Source organism: Alosa pseudoharengus, unplaced genomic scaffold, assembly GCF_046254945.1.
Source record: "Alosa pseudoharengus isolate Yale_2024_CS ecotype anadromous, Long Island Sound unplaced genomic scaffold, YU_APseudo_1.1 YU_APseudo_1.1_scf_7, whole genome shotgun sequence".
NCBI lineage: Eukaryota > Metazoa > Chordata > Actinopteri > Clupeiformes > Clupeidae > Alosa > Alosa pseudoharengus.
The window spans coordinates 3,676,837-3,694,620 of record NW_027468859.1 but is presented as its reverse complement, the minus strand read 5'-3'; the positions used below and the strand labels follow the sequence as shown (position 1 = coordinate 3,694,620).

General features: G+C 43.1%; 1 protein-coding gene across 2 annotated transcripts in view; it reads left to right on the top strand.

Moving 5' to 3' along the window:
- LOC143110409 (serine/threonine-protein phosphatase 2A 56 kDa regulatory subunit gamma isoform-like) overlaps nucleotides 1-15,776 on the top strand; it is a 47,566-nt gene extending 31,790 nt beyond the window's left edge. For both annotated transcript variants that reach the window (XM_076273299.1, XM_076273300.1), the window contains 7 exons: nucleotides 1,500-1,553; nucleotides 4,750-4,920; nucleotides 5,229-5,356; nucleotides 6,065-6,166; nucleotides 6,285-6,357; nucleotides 10,977-11,093; nucleotides 12,242-15,776. In XM_076273299.1, coding sequence (XP_076129414.1) covers nucleotides 1,500-1,553; nucleotides 4,750-4,920; nucleotides 5,229-5,356; nucleotides 6,065-6,166; nucleotides 6,285-6,357; nucleotides 10,977-11,093; nucleotides 12,242-12,373 — 777 coding nt within the window. In that variant the 3' untranslated portion in view covers nucleotides 12,374-15,776. The remainder of the gene's footprint in view (nucleotides 1-1,499; nucleotides 1,554-4,749; nucleotides 4,921-5,228; nucleotides 5,357-6,064; nucleotides 6,167-6,284; nucleotides 6,358-10,976; nucleotides 11,094-12,241) is intronic.
- Nucleotides 15,777-17,784: the final 2,008 nt, after the last annotated feature.

The window sequence follows — 17,784 nt, the reverse complement described above, 5'->3', positions numbered from 1 at the left end:
AGGGCTAAAGTGGAACAGTGGTGCAGTTCTGCTTGGCTGGCTGTCTGGCTCCGCTGACCCACATCCAGGGGCAGCCTTCCTGTCACCAGAAAGTCCAGTCTCATCAATACTGATCTGGCCATCACGCACTCCTATATCTCTCCCTTTTACCCTCTCTCTCTCTCTCTCTCTCTGTCTCTCTCTCTCTCGCTATCGCTATCGCTATCTCTCCATTTTCTCTCCCTCTGTCTCTCTCCCTCCTTCTCTCTCTTTCTCTCTCCTCTATCTTTCCCCCCCATCTCTCTCTATCTCTCTCCATTTTCTCTCTCGCTCTCTCTCTCCCTCCCCCTCTCCTGCCCTCTCTCCTCTCCTCAGTACCGCTGTCTCCGCACAAACCAGTGCCTCAGGCCAGGTGATTGACAGGCTAAATTGGTTGTCTGTCTGAGCAGCAATAACACTGTAGAGCTCCAAGGAGCACTCTTCCTCTCTCTCTCATAGCATATTGCTGTTGTGTAACTGCACTTTCAGACAAAGGAAAGACCAGGAGAGGCTGTAATTTAATCGGCTGCTAGGCCCTGACTGGATGTGTGAAGAAAAAACCCATAATTTTCACATTTGACTGGTTATTAGTCACCCAGCTGTCTTATTAGACAGTTAGACAGTCAAATTAATTTCGATGTCATGCATTCAATATTTGTCCTGGTATCGATGGTGTTGCAAAACTCGGTGGCACAACGTCGTACTACTGTAGCTAGCCATAATAAAACAGAAAAAGCTCCCATCCCTTTGTGAAAAAAAGCCTTCACCTCACTGAGGGTGCCAGACATACCATGATAAAGCAGTTCTTGACATGGACAATGGTGCTGGAGACCTTGTGAACCCATGGCAAAGAATGGATTTTAACACATAGATATACATTCTGAGACTCGGAGGACTTAGATAAAGGTCTGATCAGATCATAGTTTGTTTATGCAGATTTCAAAATGCAAGAATCTTGAAGGTGTTTTCAGACATCCACTAGCATTGCCAGTCCCCCACTATAAGTCAGTCAACAAAATGGAGAAGAACCCCAGATGGCGGTGGTGTTTTGAGCATTTGTCCTCCTTCACTACAGATAGACATACAAGCAAGTTGCAACCAAACTGACCAGGGCTACTGACTTCCTGCCTGATGCCCTGGGGCTTGCCTGAAGCTAACTAATTAGCTGGGGTCAGCTGACATGCAGGGACATTAGCAAGTCCAAGCAGAAGCCAGGGCCTTCCTCTCACATTCATTGTGATACTGTGTGTGTGTGTGTGTGTGTGTGTGTGTGTGTGTGTGTGTGTGTGTGTGTGTGTGTGTGTGTGTGTGTGTGTGTGTGTGTGTGTGTGTGTGTGTGTGTGTGTGTGTGTGTGTGTGTGTGTGTGTGTGTGTGTGTGTGTGTGTGTGTGTGTGTGTGTGTGTGTGTGTGTGTGTGTGTGTGTGTGTGTGTGTGTGTGTGTGTGTGTGTGTCTTGACTGACTTGTCTCTTCTTTACCCAGCTGGCCTACTGTGTGGTCCAGTTTCTGGAGAAGGACAGCACTCTCACAGAGCCGGTAAGCCTCTGCTCCTCTTTACTCCTTCCTGGTCCTCTTCATTCCTCTTCCACTCCTCCTTCTCTAGTTTTAGTAGTTTATCGGTAATCCTCAGGGCTGTATTCGCCCACGAGGAATGGTTTTGTAGTAATGTTGCATGTAGGTGGTTATGTTGATTTCGTTCAAAAGTTGGCTAAATGTAGCTATGCGTGCTTCATGCAATGTTGATGTATAGCGTGTGTGGCATGGTGTGCTGGGTGGTATTTGATTAGTTCTTTGAGGCGATAATGGTGATAATTGAGGGATGACTAATGATGATAAGTGAAGTGTGACTTAATGATGATGGTGTATTTGGTGGTAATGTGGTGGATGGATATGCTGGCTGAGTAGTGATGAGTCATTCTGTGGGGATGTTGGGGCAATGATGTTGCCTAGAGTAGTGTTGCACGGTGCACTGATACCACAAAAGTATCGCAATACCCTGAAATTAAAAATGTCATGATGCCTAATTTTATTAGTTTCGGTACTTTCAAGAATGATCGTGTTCTTTTGAAGTAACATGCGAGTGTGCAAGGCATGCTTCTAGTGCCTCCTCCCCTAACCTGTGGCTGTGCGTCTTTTCTCCTCACACACACAAATCAGGTCATGTCTGTCATTCGTGTGGTGGTCACTAAAAATCATTAATGAACGTTGCAAGGCACTTATCTCTTCTATGATCCCAGAAAGATTTTCTACGACATTTTTTTTATCTAATGACATAGAAAACATAATGAATTGCATCCACATATCCTTAGCACTATGCACAACTATTATTCACTAGCCTAAAACCGTGAGACTGAAGGCTTATTACTCTCACATATACAATTACACCTACACACAACCAATGTGCGCTCAATTCGCCCTACACACCACATTAAAGATATGTAAGTGTAATAGTTAAAAAAATCATTATGAAGTATTCAAAGTACAAAAAATGTTTAGCTACTAGTATTTATGCAGATTATAAAATACCATACATTATTAACAAAACTAGTGCAGTGCCATAACATGCCATACATAATTCCAGGTAAGCATTCAATAATGAATAGGCCTAGAGATAATATAACAATATAATAAATGTGAAGTGAGCAGAATTTAAGCATGGCTGCATGTGACATTTTTTACAAATCAAAATTACATAATCCTAACAGCTGTTTTGAGTCAATGCTATATGCTTAGCCTATTGAATAAGTTGATGATAGAGAAAACAAACCATTTTGTGGAATGATGCATCATATGAAATTTGCAACAGTGTGACTCAAAAACAGTCTCTGGTGGCCTATAAGTGACATCACACTCTGTCTGCCACTCGTTGCTTGTCGCTGGTTATGCTTTGCATGTGTGGCATTCTGAGACGTTCTTTAATTCGGGACCATCATCGCTCGTTTCAATTTAGGACCTTGCAGTTGGAACTGTCGTTTGCTTATTCAAAGTTTAAAGACAGTCCAAAGTAGCCTGGGCTATTCGAAGTGTCTGTTTATTGCACATTTTTTACGTAATTTTGAAGAGCCACTGCATACCTGTGTGTCTTGGCGTGTTGTTGCAAAATCCGCGGAGTTCACTTTATTGTTGCGGTCAGACATGATAAGTTTTAACCCGTGTAATCTACACTGATCCAGTTCTGCCAAAGCCCTGCTTCCATCCTCACTGGTAGCTTACAGTACAGTGGTGTGTGAGAGGGGGAGTGGCTAGCGGCGAAAGCCAATGTGTTTCTTTTACCGATGACTTTTGCATTTCTTATTCAAACAACGTCAAATTTTTTTTTTTTTTAAGTATATTTTTTGGGCTTTTTGCCGTTATTCGGATAGGACAGTGAAGAGAGACAGGAAGTGAGTGGGAGAGAGAAATGGGGTGGGACCGGGACATGACCGCAGGTCGGATTCGAACCTGGGTCCCCGTGGGCACTTGGACCCGTATATGGTACGGACACTGTAGCCTGTTGTGCCACAGTGCCCCCAAACAACGTCAAATTTGGCACTGCTCTTTACTCATGCCCATAGCAAAACACCTGCCACAGACACACAGACACTTCTTGCTTTATAGATAGATATATAAGCTTAATATGAATTCCAAAACATATGAAATAGAAACATTTTCCGTATGTGTTTGTGTGTGTGGAGAGAGTCAAGCAGAATCTAGGATGGCCACTGGTGTGAATTATCACACTATATTCAATATTACTGATGACGTTAAGGTGGTGGCCCCCAAATCAAATGCATTTTTTAAAAAGTTTCAAAGAAGTATCGAAATGGCAATTCTTGACTTATATCAGTATCGAAACAATAATTTTGGTATTGTGACAAACACTAGCCTAGAGATTAATGCAGGTGTGTAGTAAGGGTGTCACGATTTCGATCGAAATCGATCGAAATTACATCTCAATCTCGAACTTCGAACTTAAAAGTAGAATCGACGATGCAGCCACACCCCCAATGTCACGTCCAGCATGTATGCCAAGACGCACAAACACACATGCACGTGCTGAACTGCAGCGTCAACACTCCGATCGCTGCAGCCAGTTAAAATATAGGCCAACCTACCGAAATCAAAGCCCCTCTTGCTACTTTGAAATCACCGGTGTGGAAGTATTCGTTCATTGACTAATTTAGCCCACTCAACTTAGCCAGTGAAAAGATGGTCTAATTACAGTCCAAAGTTACTTTAAGGCTTAAAATGCACATTTATAAGTACATATTCCATGAACACTAACCTTGGGTCTTTTCAGAGTGTGCTGAAACAATCAAATTAACATTCTGTGTTATTTCATTTCAATATGTTCACGTCTCTGTTTTAGCCTAATGTTAGTTCTGTTTACATTACAACCTCGCAGTTGGAACGGTTTCAAAGTGGTTTCAAAATAAAAGCCCCCTGAAAAAGAAAAGGAAAAGACCAAAAAGAGTAAATAACATATAAGGAATGCATTAATAGTAATATTTGAAAAAGATCGAAAATCGAATCGAATCGTGACTTTAAAATCGAAAATTACATCGAATCGAGGATTTGGAGAATCGTGACACCCCTAGTGTGTAGTGCTGAATATTTACTGTGGTGCTGTTTAGATTCATGTTAGTGGTTAGTGTGGAGATTAATGTGGGTGTTGTATTCTGTGGAGATGCTGAGAGATAATGACGGTGGGTTTCGTGGTGATGCTGTGGTAATGTTGTGGTCTTGCTGTCAGGTGGTGATGGCGTTGCTGAAGTACTGGCCCAAGACGCACAGCCCCAAGGAGGTGATGTTCCTCAACGAGCTGGAGGAGATCCTGGACGTCATCGAGCCCTCGGAGTTCGTCAAGGTCATGGAGCCGCTCTTCAGACAGCTGGCCAAGTGTGTGTCCAGCCCCCACTTCCAGGTACACACCTTCGCTGTGTGTGTGTGTGGGTCCAGCCCCCACTTTCTGGTACACACCGGGTGGCCTCTGCCTTTCTCCACTCATAATTTCCTGGTAAACACGTGTGTGTGTGTGTGTGTGTGTGTGTGTGTGTGTGGGGGGGGGGGGGGCTCAGGCTCCCAATTCCAGATATACATCACCGTCCTGGTACTGATGTAAGTGTGTTTGTGTGTCCTGATCAAGACTAGTGCACTGGCCAAAATGAGTCACGTTTTATGTCTGCCATTATGACGCATTCTTATTGTACTAAAATATGTGTGTGTGTGCAGGTGGCTGAGAGGGCCCTGTACTACTGGAACAATGAGTACATCATGAGCTTGATCAGTGACAACGCAGCCAGGATACTGCCCATCATGTTCCCCTCCCTCTACCGCAACTCCAAGACCCACTGGAACAAGTCAGTACTCTCCTCCACTCCACTCCACTCCACTCACTCCACACTCACACTCACACACTCACACAGCAACACTCACATCGCACCCAAAACATTCCACCAGGCAGACCGTAGCAGAAGGGAACAGACAAAAAGCACATTGGATACCAGCGTCTTTCTGACAAACCTACCATATTTTCCGGACGCACCGAAGTATAAGTCGCACCAGTCAAAAAATGTGTCATGAAGTGGAAAAAAACATATATATAAATATATATATATGTTGCACCTGAGTCGCAGGACCAGCCAAACTATGAAAAAAGTGTGACTTATAGTCTGGAAAATACGGTATATGGCCAGTCAGCATGCTTGATGCTATATGCTAGATGTCAGCTTTTACCTAAACAATATAAAAGTTGTGGCACTGAGACAGCTAGCATGCAACTGCGAGAGGCACTCGCACTCTACCCATCGTGCAGTTCGAGTTGCCAAGAGTTTTGACAAATTACTGAGAGTTGTATCCCAGGATTTTAGAATAACACACAGGTTTGATGTATATTTTAAGTGCAAGGCAAAAAATGTTGCCCTGTATTTCTGGTGTTGTAAAAAAGCTTAATGCTCAGTCAGTCTTTCCTAAATAAACAATGACTGATGATAATCAATCGATTTATTATCTTGTTCTCATTCTTAAAAAATGTATCTGTGATGCTCTGACCCATGTTGTGCCCTCAGAACGATCCACGGGCTCATCTACAATGCTCTGAAGCTCTTCATGGAGATGAACCAGAAGCTGTTTGATGACTGCACCCAGCAGTTCAGGGCGGAGAAGAACAAGTATGTCCTGGTCATTTGTTTTCATTGAAGTTAATCCTGTCTTGTGAGATTATCTCTGTAATGTGGCTGGTGTGATGGTTTCTCCACGTAATGTGGCTGATGTGATGGTTTTGCGCAGAGAGAAGATGAAATGGAAGGAGCGCGAGGAGGCCTGGATAAAGATTGAGAATCTGGCCAAGTCAAATCCACAGGTAATCACAACACATACTCAAACCACTGTGCTACTCAGGAAGCAGCTGCTTCCTGTGGGGTCACCACAGCACAGCACAAGAGAGAGAGACTAGACAGAGATGGGTCTAGGGAAGGTGATCAGATAAGTCTTGGGTCTTAACCAGATTGTGGCTGTGCCTGGCTGCACCTGAAGGTGCCAGCACACTTACCCAACAATCTCTAACATTCTGAAGATGGGTTTGATGTTTGCAGTCTTTACAATGTTCAGAAAACCCAAGTAATTAATTGCATGTCAAACTCAAACAACTCTGTCCGACCGACACCAACAGACACTGACTGAGGGTTCTCACTGACCCTGTTGGTGTGTGTTCGACACACCTGAAGCCTACCTGTCGGGCCCCCTCTGTAGGCCTTTTCGCACAGAGATCACGCTAAATTTGCAGGAAGAGGAGACGTCTTTTTGCCGCAACGTGTGACTGAAAACGAGGTGAAAATTTGCCGGCCTGCTGATCTGTTCACATGATGCGCCATTTTGGGGAGCCAGCAGGAAGGATCAGTTAGCAAATGAAAATGTGACGTGCAACAAGGGGGCGTGTAGAGTGATAGTCGTAGGCCTTATTATGTGTGGGCCTTCAGATGCAGCAGGTGTGTGATTTCCAAAACCATGGCGGGAGAACCGACTGCACTTTGGTTAGCTTGCATTTGTAGTAGCCTACCCTACAAATGCAAGTGAACTTGCTTTGCTGTTGCTTAGAATGTTACATTCTTGCGATCGATGTCTTCAGACAATAAAAAGTAATTTGGAAGGGAAATTGAAGAGAAGAGTTGCCCCTTGCGTTGGCCGTGATTCCCCTTTGAAAATCAGAGGTTCACAGGCTACTGTGGCCTTGGTCAGTGGTGCCGCCAGCCGTAATCCTGTACGCACTGTGCGTACAATTTTTCAACGCTTTATTCATGAAATCATTCAATATTACAACAATAAAAATAGCTTCTGTATTAGAAGTGTCCCGCCGCGTAGTTTATACAGCGCATCCATATCTGAGCTGGCCCGACAGTATTCTCTTCAGCGCATCCGCGTTAGAGCTGGCCCAGCACGCTATTCTATTCAGCGCATGAGCGCAGCTCAGGGCAACGCAGCCCATCAAGTTGCTACATACTGTACTCACTTCATATCCCAAAATGCGTTGCATCGTTAATGCCGCCTTTTCTGTTCATAAACAAAACATGTATCCATGCAACCAGACAAACTATCAACGAAAAAATGGCGAAGCGAAAGATTGATAATCGGAGCTTTCAAGATAGGTGGGAAAACGATTATATGTTCATATTATTCAAGGACAAACCCGTTTGCTTGGTATGTGGATTCACCGTAGCTGTCACTAAAGAGTACAACATAAAACGGCACCACGTTGAACGTGAACTGTCATGACGTGAACGTGAACTGTCATGAGTTCATGACGTGAACTGTCATGAACTGTTAATAGTTACAATTACAATTTTGATAGTTGTTAAATGCTATTATGACCGCCGCGCAGCGAAGCGGTGGTCATATAGGTTTAGTCAGATTTATTTTTTTTTATTTTTTTTCTTCCTCGCATGCCCAAATTTCCGTCAATGATTCCCGGGACACTGAAAGACCGGGGTACACGAAACTTGGTGGGCATGTAACCCCACATGGATAGCATGGAACCATCGTTTTTCGTTTTGATCTGTAGCCCCCCCGCTGGACTGGACCCCCCGAAAGGAGGGTAGGGCAGACACAGTTTTCTGTGAATATCTCGAGAACCGTAGGGTTTAGGAGGACCATTTTTTCCGTATGTTTGCCTCCAGGGGTCATGTTAACCCATTTCATGTACACACATGTACACACACACAGACACATACATTCACAGTAATCATACGTATGACACATACTCACACAGTAGACATATGTACGCTTGCACAGGCACATACACAAGCACGCACGCGCACACACACACACACACACACACACACACACACACACACACACACACACACATAACATAAACATGTACATGCACACAATTCAAGAATTTCTCAGAATTATGAACAGGCAAGATGGAGGTGGGGTTGTATAAAATGAATTTTACATGTGAAATCTATGAACTAATCATGTTTTGTTACTTGTTGTCTAGCAGATATCAGTGAGAATTGAGTGTGGATAATGCAATTTAGTGAGACAGTTAGAATCATATAGGCCTTTCAGCGTGATTTATTTTTGTGGAAAAAATGTGCTGGACTGGGCGGCGGTCATATTTTGTACCGCTCTGCGGTACATCTAGTTTACAATTTTTATAGTTCACCTGCAAAAATAGGCCAATATATTTTTTCTATTCAGATATTCAATATATTTTTTCTATTAGGCTATATTCAGAAATGCCTGCATTCTATTTTTTCTTGTGTGTGTATACAGTTTTAATTCAATAAAAACATCGGTTATTCAATGTTGAGCTTGGCCCGCGACATACTCCCAGTTCTTAATTTTGGCCCCCTGTGAATTTGAGTTTGACACCCCTGCATTAGAAGATGATGATTGGTGTAAACTTTGTCACACGACGTGATAAGCAGTTCTGGCGCTTAAAAACGCAACGTTCCTTTCAGTCATAAATCATTCAAGCGTAGCCTAGTGCTCGTCGTGAAAAGAAAACAGCAGCTTAATATTTTTCAGGTGTTTAACAGTAGACCTAATAGGCGCACTGTTAGCAGTTTCCGAAGGCAGTGAGATTATTAGGCATTGCATCCTACATTCACTCTGTCTGGAACATCACAGTTCAGGTTGATAAGATTCAGTTAATGCGAGTATGGATCGTCTCAAAGTTTGGGACAACCAAACGGCAGTGTAGGCAAAGCAAATCCTAATTGTTAGGTTACCATAACTGTCTTTTCTCTAGGCCTAGGTCTATCGGAAATTGAAACATAAGCACATTGGTTTCTTTTTTCTTTTCTTTCTTGTTCGCGTGTAGTGAAGCGATAATGCATTTAAAGCACATCATGAGAACCAGAGCCGATATGGCAAGAGCTGCTTGCTCTGTAAAGTATATTTCTGTCCCACCCAAATTTGCTGAACTACTTGTGAAGTAGCCTATTCATCACAGACTATCACAGAGCTATCACATGTATCACACGAAAGAGCTTTTTCTTAGCTTTTAAACTATGTTAGTGGTTAGTTGTTGTGGTAAACGGTTCGCGAGAAAAGTAACTTTAATTTAATCATATTTTCTGCGCCCGTCTCCCTACCCATTCATCTTGGTGGAATACTTTGCAAACTTTCCCTCAACACATGACAAACCATATATCAGAATAAACAGCAGACCTTACCGAACACAAAGGTGTAAAGCATTCCCCTGTACAGTTAGCCATTCCAGAGTAATCCGGTTTTAAATTTGCAGCAAAGTCTATATGCATGTCTCCAACTTTGGGGTTCACAATGTGTTTAAATTGTTCAATACACGATTTTATAACAGGCCAAATACAAAATAAATGTTACAAATATCGCCTAGATATCTGTAAACATTACAATCAGAGGATATACATATAGGGCAGACAGACGCTCATGAGTTCATGCTTTGTTTTATCGCTGGATTTTAGGATAGCCTATTATGGCAACCGATTGCATTCCGAGCTACAGTCAACTCTAGCAGGCATTAAATGACTGGAGACTTCGTGAATTTTAAGATTGTCATAATGTGCTGTCTCTGCTATTGCTGCTTTTGATCAGTTAGATTTATTTGCAATCTCCTGTGGTGGGCTGGACATAGCATCGAAATGCCCGCCCAGATTCCCCTTTCCACCTTAACCCATTCACACTGGTGCCGGAACTTATCCATTCGGCAAAAAGTCTAGGGTGCTTGGTAGTAAATTTGGCGAGACACTTCGTCCTGCCGTTCCACCTCGGTCTATGTGAAAAGGACAGGCGTTCCGCGAATTTGGTACATAATTTTGCGGGGATTTTGGCAGTGTGTAAGGGCCTTGTGTCAGCGCAGCGACTCCGCCAGAAACCTCTGAGGGCTGGAAGCCACAAACTGCCCATCACTTTTCCATCAGTCTTAGTCACCCGGCAGGACACGCTCAGACAACACTAACAAGCTAGCTATTGCTCCTTCACATGACCGCATGCCATAAAAACATCATGTGAGGATGGACAAACTAGTTATCTGTGAATACCTCCAAAAAGTGATTCTAAACTGCTGTGATTGAGTTTCTTCGTCTTGTTTGTTGGCATGTGGTTTCAGTGGTGTTGTCCACAGTGATTCATGTGAATGTGTGGTCAGTGGTTACTAGGGCTGTCACTTTATGTTTGAAAATCGATTGCACAATCAATTGGACCAACCAAAACAAGTTTCGAAAACTAAAATAGGGAATCAATTTTAACCAAATATGTACATTATTAATTTTAAATAAATTTAACAAATAAAAAAGATAGATGTAACAAAATTCACAAACAAGCAGAAAAAGAAAATAAAGAATTCTGAAAGTGCAGTAGGCATTATGAAAGCTAAAAAGAAAATTCCAAACACCACGCATTTATGCTTGTGTTTGTACTTGTGTGTGTGTGTGTCTGTGTGCCTGTGCACGTGTGTACATTTGTGTATGTGTTTATGTGTTGTGTGCGTTATAGTTTCAGACGTACGTGGACCCGTCCGGTCTGGGCAGCCCGATGGACATGGAGACGGACGGGCCTCTGCTGGACGATGTCAACATGCTGAGGAAGAACGTGGAGGAGGGGGCCACACAGGTAACACACATGGAGTCAGGAGTCCTGTACACACACTAGGGTTGCAAAATTCCGGGAATTTTCAGAGTTGGAAACTTTCCATGGGAATTAACGGGAATATATGGAAATTAACGGGAATAAACGGGAATTAATGGGAATAAACTGGGAATTTTTAATATGGCAAGTTAGTCTATAACCGGAAACTTAAATGTAGTGGACAAAACCCCATCTTGCAGCATAATATTAGTTAAAACAACCTGATTTAATGCAATTTCAGTCAAATTTCTACCCTGCACATACAATCCCATGCAAACAGCAATCAGCATAGGCTACTAGACATAAAGGAAACCTATGATGCGTTCATGTGCATGGGAAAAATAAATTCCCAGTGAAAATGTCATCTCATGTGGGAATAACTGGTGTGAAACTGGGGTAAGTTTGCAAACAGTTGCCCAGTTATGGGCTTGTCGTCACTTTTGTCCTCATTCAAATGGGTGTACGTCATTTTGCAAAACTGTAATGGGATGATTAATCTGTCTGATTAAGCTTGACAATTTATATATAATATACATAATCTATAAGGTTTGGTTGGGGTAGTATGTTGTGTCATTATATTTTTATTTGTTTTAAAATTTTCTGGGATTCTAACTGAACAAACTGATTGTCAGTCAATGTTCCAAACAATTGGATTTTGTTGTTGAGTGGCGTGGTGTATCTTGGGCAGTTCAGTGGTTTCAGTGTTGCTAGCTTAGCACGCTAGTAAACCATAGGCAGAGAATGGGATTCCCGCTAGCATGTTAGCTATCTTTGTATGCTAAGCTAAGCGAAAATATGAACAAACAAATCATATTGCTTATTACGAAACAAAATGTTAATGTCTGTATATGAAACAGTAGGAATTACCAAAAATGTCCAGTTAATTCCTGTAAATTCCCATTAATTCCCATAATTTCCTTTAATTCCATGAAAGTTTCCAATTTGGAATATTTCCAAAATTCCCCAGCTTAACTTCCCATGGAAAGTTGCCGGTAAGTTTCCGGAAATTTACCGGAAATGTTCCGCCCCTTTGCAACCCTAACACACACACACACACACACACACACAAGTACATTTACATTTCTTAATTTAGCTGTGTGTGTGTGTGTGTGTGTGTGTGTGTGTGCCTGCAGCCCCACGAGCCCCGTAAGGAGCGTCCCCTGGTGCGACGCAAGTCGGAGCTGCCTCAGGATGTGTCCACCGTCAGAGCCCTGGAGACGTACCGCCGTGCCGAAGAGGTCCTCACCCCCGCTGATGCCCACTAGAGGACCACACACACACACACACACACACACACACACACACACACATACGTCCCAAACACAGGACAAGTTAGGTCTGGGAGTCTATTAACCCTCCAACTCCATTGAGCCCAGCCCACTCTACTCACCCCCACCCCGCCCGTACACTGGGCATTTGATGTCCGTCGTTTTTTCTTTTCTGTCAGTCTGTATCTTTCTCTCTCTTTCTCTCTCTGTATTTCTCTTTCTTGCTCTCTCTTGCTCTTTCTCTCTCTCTCTCTCTGTATTTCTCTTTCTTGCTCTCTCTTGCTCTTTCTCTCTCTCTCTCTCTGTATTTCTCTTTCTTGCTCTCTCTTGCTCTTTCTCTCTCTCTCTCTCCGTCTTCCTCTCTCTCTCTCTCTCTCTCCCTCTCCCTCTGTTCTCAGGTCTTTAACCCCCCACCCACCCCTGGCCTCACAGCAGCATCGCTACGTGCCTGTCCACCACTGACGGTCGATCAGACTGCGTCTCTAAGCAAACCGGAAAAGTGGCAACAATGACAAGGGTGCCTGGCATGGGCTGCCATCATGGACTTGAGTAGAAAAACGACGTGTGTGTGTGTGTGTGTGTGTGCGCGCAACAGAGTGGACTTCGGAAAGACATGGGCAAGGAGAAGCCCCTCCTCATGCCTCTTGACCCATGAACTTTGACCTTTGAGGGGTAGTGGGGTCAGCCGCTAAGGCTGTGAGCTCTGTGCCTGTGATGGCTCACAACTGTATGTATGTATGTATGTTTGTTTCTTTTTTAACTGTTGGTTTGATTTGGCAATGGGGACTGTCAGCCAAAATGTGTGTTATGTCACACAAAAGATACTATTATTATAATAATTATTATTATTATTATTATTAAAAGTTTCTTTTTTAAAAAAGAAAAAAAAACATGCTGACCTATTAGAATGTGGTGAAGGCAGAATTGGACTACTCTTCTGTAGAAACATAGATTTGTGCCAACTTGAGTCTATTTTCTTTACTCTTTTTTTCTATTTTAATGCTGTATAATACTGTTGGCAATACCTTCACCCCTGGCACGGCTTGGTGGTTCAAACAATGGTCTACAGCCGGCATCATAATGGAACAACTTCTTATCAGTGTTTGGTTTTGTTAAAACATAGCAAAGCTTTTTTACACACACACACACACACACACACACACACACACACACACATAAATCCTCCCATTCTTCAGTAAGGAGCTGGACGCTAGAGTAAGCAGGTCTGTTATTCTGTAGAATTGGCCCTTTTTTCTCTGCCCCACACACTCACCTGATAAAATGTAAAATGCACACGCTCCAACTCTACACCTCTCTCTCTCTTCCCCCTCTCACACACTCTCTCCCTCCATCTCCCCTCCCCCTTGAGTCGTCTGCATGTGAATTTCCAGAGCAGCCGTATCGGCTGGTCCTCCAGCGGCGTCTCTGCCCAGATAGGGGCCCTCGTGCCTGGGGCCCCCAGGGCCAGTCGGCTCCCGTCCTCCTGCTTCTCCAGGGGGCAGTACGGCCCACAAATGGAGCTTTTCATTCGGAAGCCTTTGCTCAAGCGGACGAGCACAGAGGGTCACCTGCGGCCTCACGCCACACTCCTCACAGTGGCATGGGACAAACCTCAGCCTCTGGAGAGCTGAAGGGAAAGACGCATCTGTGTCGTGTGTGTGTGTGTGTGTGTGTGTGTGTGTGTGTGTGTGCGTGCATACCTCATCTGCTGCTTATTTGATTTGGCTTTAGAAAAAACGTATTGCCACCCCTGACAACTTTCAGCACATCCGCAAAGAACCCCTCACCCCCTCTTTATTTAAAAAAAATAAATAAAGTCAAATAATTTTAACAGTAATTTTATCCTGACCTGCCACAGAGAGATGGGTTTTCAGACAGCATGATGTCTTTTTTTACGTTGATTCAGTGAAGGCAGCGGCGTTTCGTCAGTGCAGACAGCATGGACTCCCATCAAACATCCCTAACTACCCGGACACTAGTGGAGGTGAAATGACCAGACTGTATGCCTAAACGGAAAGGCAAGAGCGCCCCTGTGTGGCCACAGATTAAAGCACTGGACCAACCGCTGGTCAGGTGAGGCTACTCACCTGTAGGAGGCTGGTAGATGGTAGATAGCCAAAGAGGTCACTGAACATCCAACGAGCCCTTTTATATCGACTTAAACACCTAGATGATGGACGTGACGTGACGTGTGTGTGTGTGTTTTGGGGAGTGGATTCGGCCTCTCACAGTATCCACCTCTCTTTGTGTGTGAGTTTGTGAATCTGTGTCGTTTCTGTGGGTGAGCCCTCATCCTTCCTCCCACTCTTCAGTGTTTGGTTCCCTGGAACTTGGGACCATTGTTTGATTCCTCAGTTCTCATGGTTCCCCTGAGTTGGGGACCGTTGTTTGAACCTCTACGTCGTGTCCCAGGCTGGTGTTCTGCTGAAGCTGGTGTTTTGGGTGTCCTTCCTGTCTGTGAAGTGTGTCAAGATGCTTGCGAGTTTGTTTTATTTTGTCTTCTTTTGCCTGTGAAAGCTTGTCCATGTTTGAATGTGCAAACTGTAAATAGAAATATCCATGATCACATTTTCAGTTTATTTTTGTTGGTTTTGCTTTACTTTTCTTTTTTTTCTTTTGCTTTTTATTATGGAAGAATAGCACTCACCAATACTTTTGCTTTTTATTATGGAAGAATAGCACTCACCAATACTTTTGCTTTTTATTATGGAAGAATAGCACTCACCAATACTTTTTCATTGACTGATGTCCCTTGTAGTCGGACAAGAGTAGTGTGTCTAAGGATAGGTCTGTTTACATGCGTTTAGCATCTCTGCTCTCTTCCAAATGCTTTTTGACTCATGAAGGGTTCTCACAGCCTCTAACTAGGACTCCATTGTAATTTCATGCCACCATGTTTGGTGACTGTTGTTCTTCATTTACATGGCTTTAATTCTTAACCTCCTGAGGCTTTTAATTTAATATATTTTTCTTTACAAAATATTGCAAAGTGTCCTTTAGTATGCGTCTTGTACTAAATGGCTTCATATATTGTATATATAATGGACTTTTATTTTATGCTGTTCTATCTATAATAAATGGTAGATTTCATATTTTGTACAAAACAAAAAAAAACTGTGTACAGAATCAAAAGGTTATCAGCAACTGCAGTCAGTTGGGTTGTCACAGACTTCTATACATGTAACTTTTTTGCATTAGATCTGTTTAGAATTTGAATTCTAACATTTTTTTATGGATTTGTAATTGGAGACATTTTGGTTTCAGCATTTGGAGCGTCTGTGATGCGAGCCCGTATTCATTAGCCTCGTGTGTTTACTCTACTCTTCTCTTCTCCCAGCGTCTCAAGTGGTGTATATCTCTATATACAGGAAATAAAGCAAACGTGAGTTTTATATTTTCATCCAGGGCAACGACCACAGTAACTTGTGTGTGTGATTGTGCCCACATGTCATGGGTTATGTGTGTAGATGTGCATGTATACATGATTTAAAGAGGTGCAGGTGAGAAATAGGTTGAGGTCTGGAATGTTTATTTTAGTTTTCTGAGGCCATTAGCCTCTTGTCCTTTGGAAGAACCTTATGAATGGCCATTTGTCTCACTCACCCAATCACAGTAGACAAAACGACCTGTACACTTGCTGCTATCGCCCCTGTCAACATGGAAGGTGGACACTAGAGCTACAATGAATACTGATGTCAAAATAGTAATACATTGCATTTTTAGCACCCCACGTAAAGAACCAAATAGTCTTGCTTAAATACCCAAAACACAGATTGCTTTTCCTGACTTGTTGGTTGTCATACATACTGTATTTGCAACCGCAATACCCAAGCCTGATCTTGGGAGGGATAATTTCTCAAAGTCCACACTGAAACACTCAATTATGGCGTGCAACTTGGCTGGTGTGGCTGAAAATAGGGTTTGGTGTTGGATAGGCCTTTCCTGCCACCTAGTGGTTAAATGATGCACGTTCATTTTCTCTCCCTTAATGGAATGGTTGAGGGCACTTTTATATGTTTCTTCTTTTCTAGCTTGAAAGGATAAAGGAAATAATTTATCATGGTGTAGAAGCGTAGGAGTGTAAGTGAATGCAGCCAGCTCCTCTTTACAAAACGGAAGATCTGCTGGAGATGCCCCATCCCAAAGCAAAACGGCCTAAAGCTGATGGTGTAGGCTACAAGGCAACCTTTTGAGCAGCGTTAGGCCTTCTAGGCGAGGTATTGTTGACGATCCCATTGATTTTGGGTAGCTTTTTGTCTGGAGAACTGTTATCAGTAGGCGAATTACCATGGTCATCCAATCAGACCAAATCAGGTTATGTGGTTGCCCAGCGACATTGCTCAAACATTTGCTCCATGTTTCATGATCTGAAGGGCAAACGGGTAATAGCTCCCTCCACTATTTCGCCAGGAAGGTTTGATTTTTAACCCCTGACGCTGAGAAACTACAGCGAAAAGTTTTAGGCCTACCACCATTGCCATGTGGGTAACTGATGTTTGAAATTAATGCCTCAACCGTCGCTTTTCTCTATATAAACACTGAAATGGAAAACGTATGTCGAGACCACTTCAGTAAGTTCACTTCAGATTAACATCTGCGTTTTGCATTGGGGCTATATAGCCTGCATTACATAGTCGGAGAGATACGTGACAGGACTTGATTTTACAGGATGTCTGCAGATAACCCCGGAGTAGCTGAAAAGCCTCTGCTTTGCATCTGAATGGTTTTTAAGTCATTCTGATGGAAGTGGATGTGTTAGAAATAGCCATTGTGACCACATCTCTGTGTTTCCATGGGGATGTGAGGAAACAAGTGGGTGTGCATGACCATGACCTATTTAATCAACATGAAGTGCTGTGCCGGATTCATTTTTCTTTATTGAAGTTTTGACATTCTGGGATCTTGGATAGACAGATTGATAGACAGACAGAGCTAATAGGCTGCCACTTACATTGGTGCTGGAAGTGAAGATCTTAGGCCTACTGTAGTTAATATCCATGTCTAGTATGTAACTAAAATAAGTCTGTATGAACTGCGTCGCCTCAGATTTGTATGATGTGTGTAATCTATTCGAAAGCTTCTCTATGGCCATAGTATGACTGGGTAGGTGGGGATGGTTAATCATCCTATCATTATGGCCCCAGCTCCAATATTAATATGCCCTCGGCCTCTTCATCCAGCCAATCTGTCTGAGAGAGCAAGAGAGACTGTGTATTTTAATGACACAAGCATGCTAATTCCCCAGTTTACAATACTCCCCAAACACACACACTAACACATACACTCCTGTAAGTCCCTTTCACAGAACAGTGCTTAATGAGACCCCCTGCTCTGCTCTGTTACTCCACGTGGGCGAGAGCAGCGCAGGTTGTTTGAAGCTGTGCGTGTGCACGAAGGCTGTTTGATCA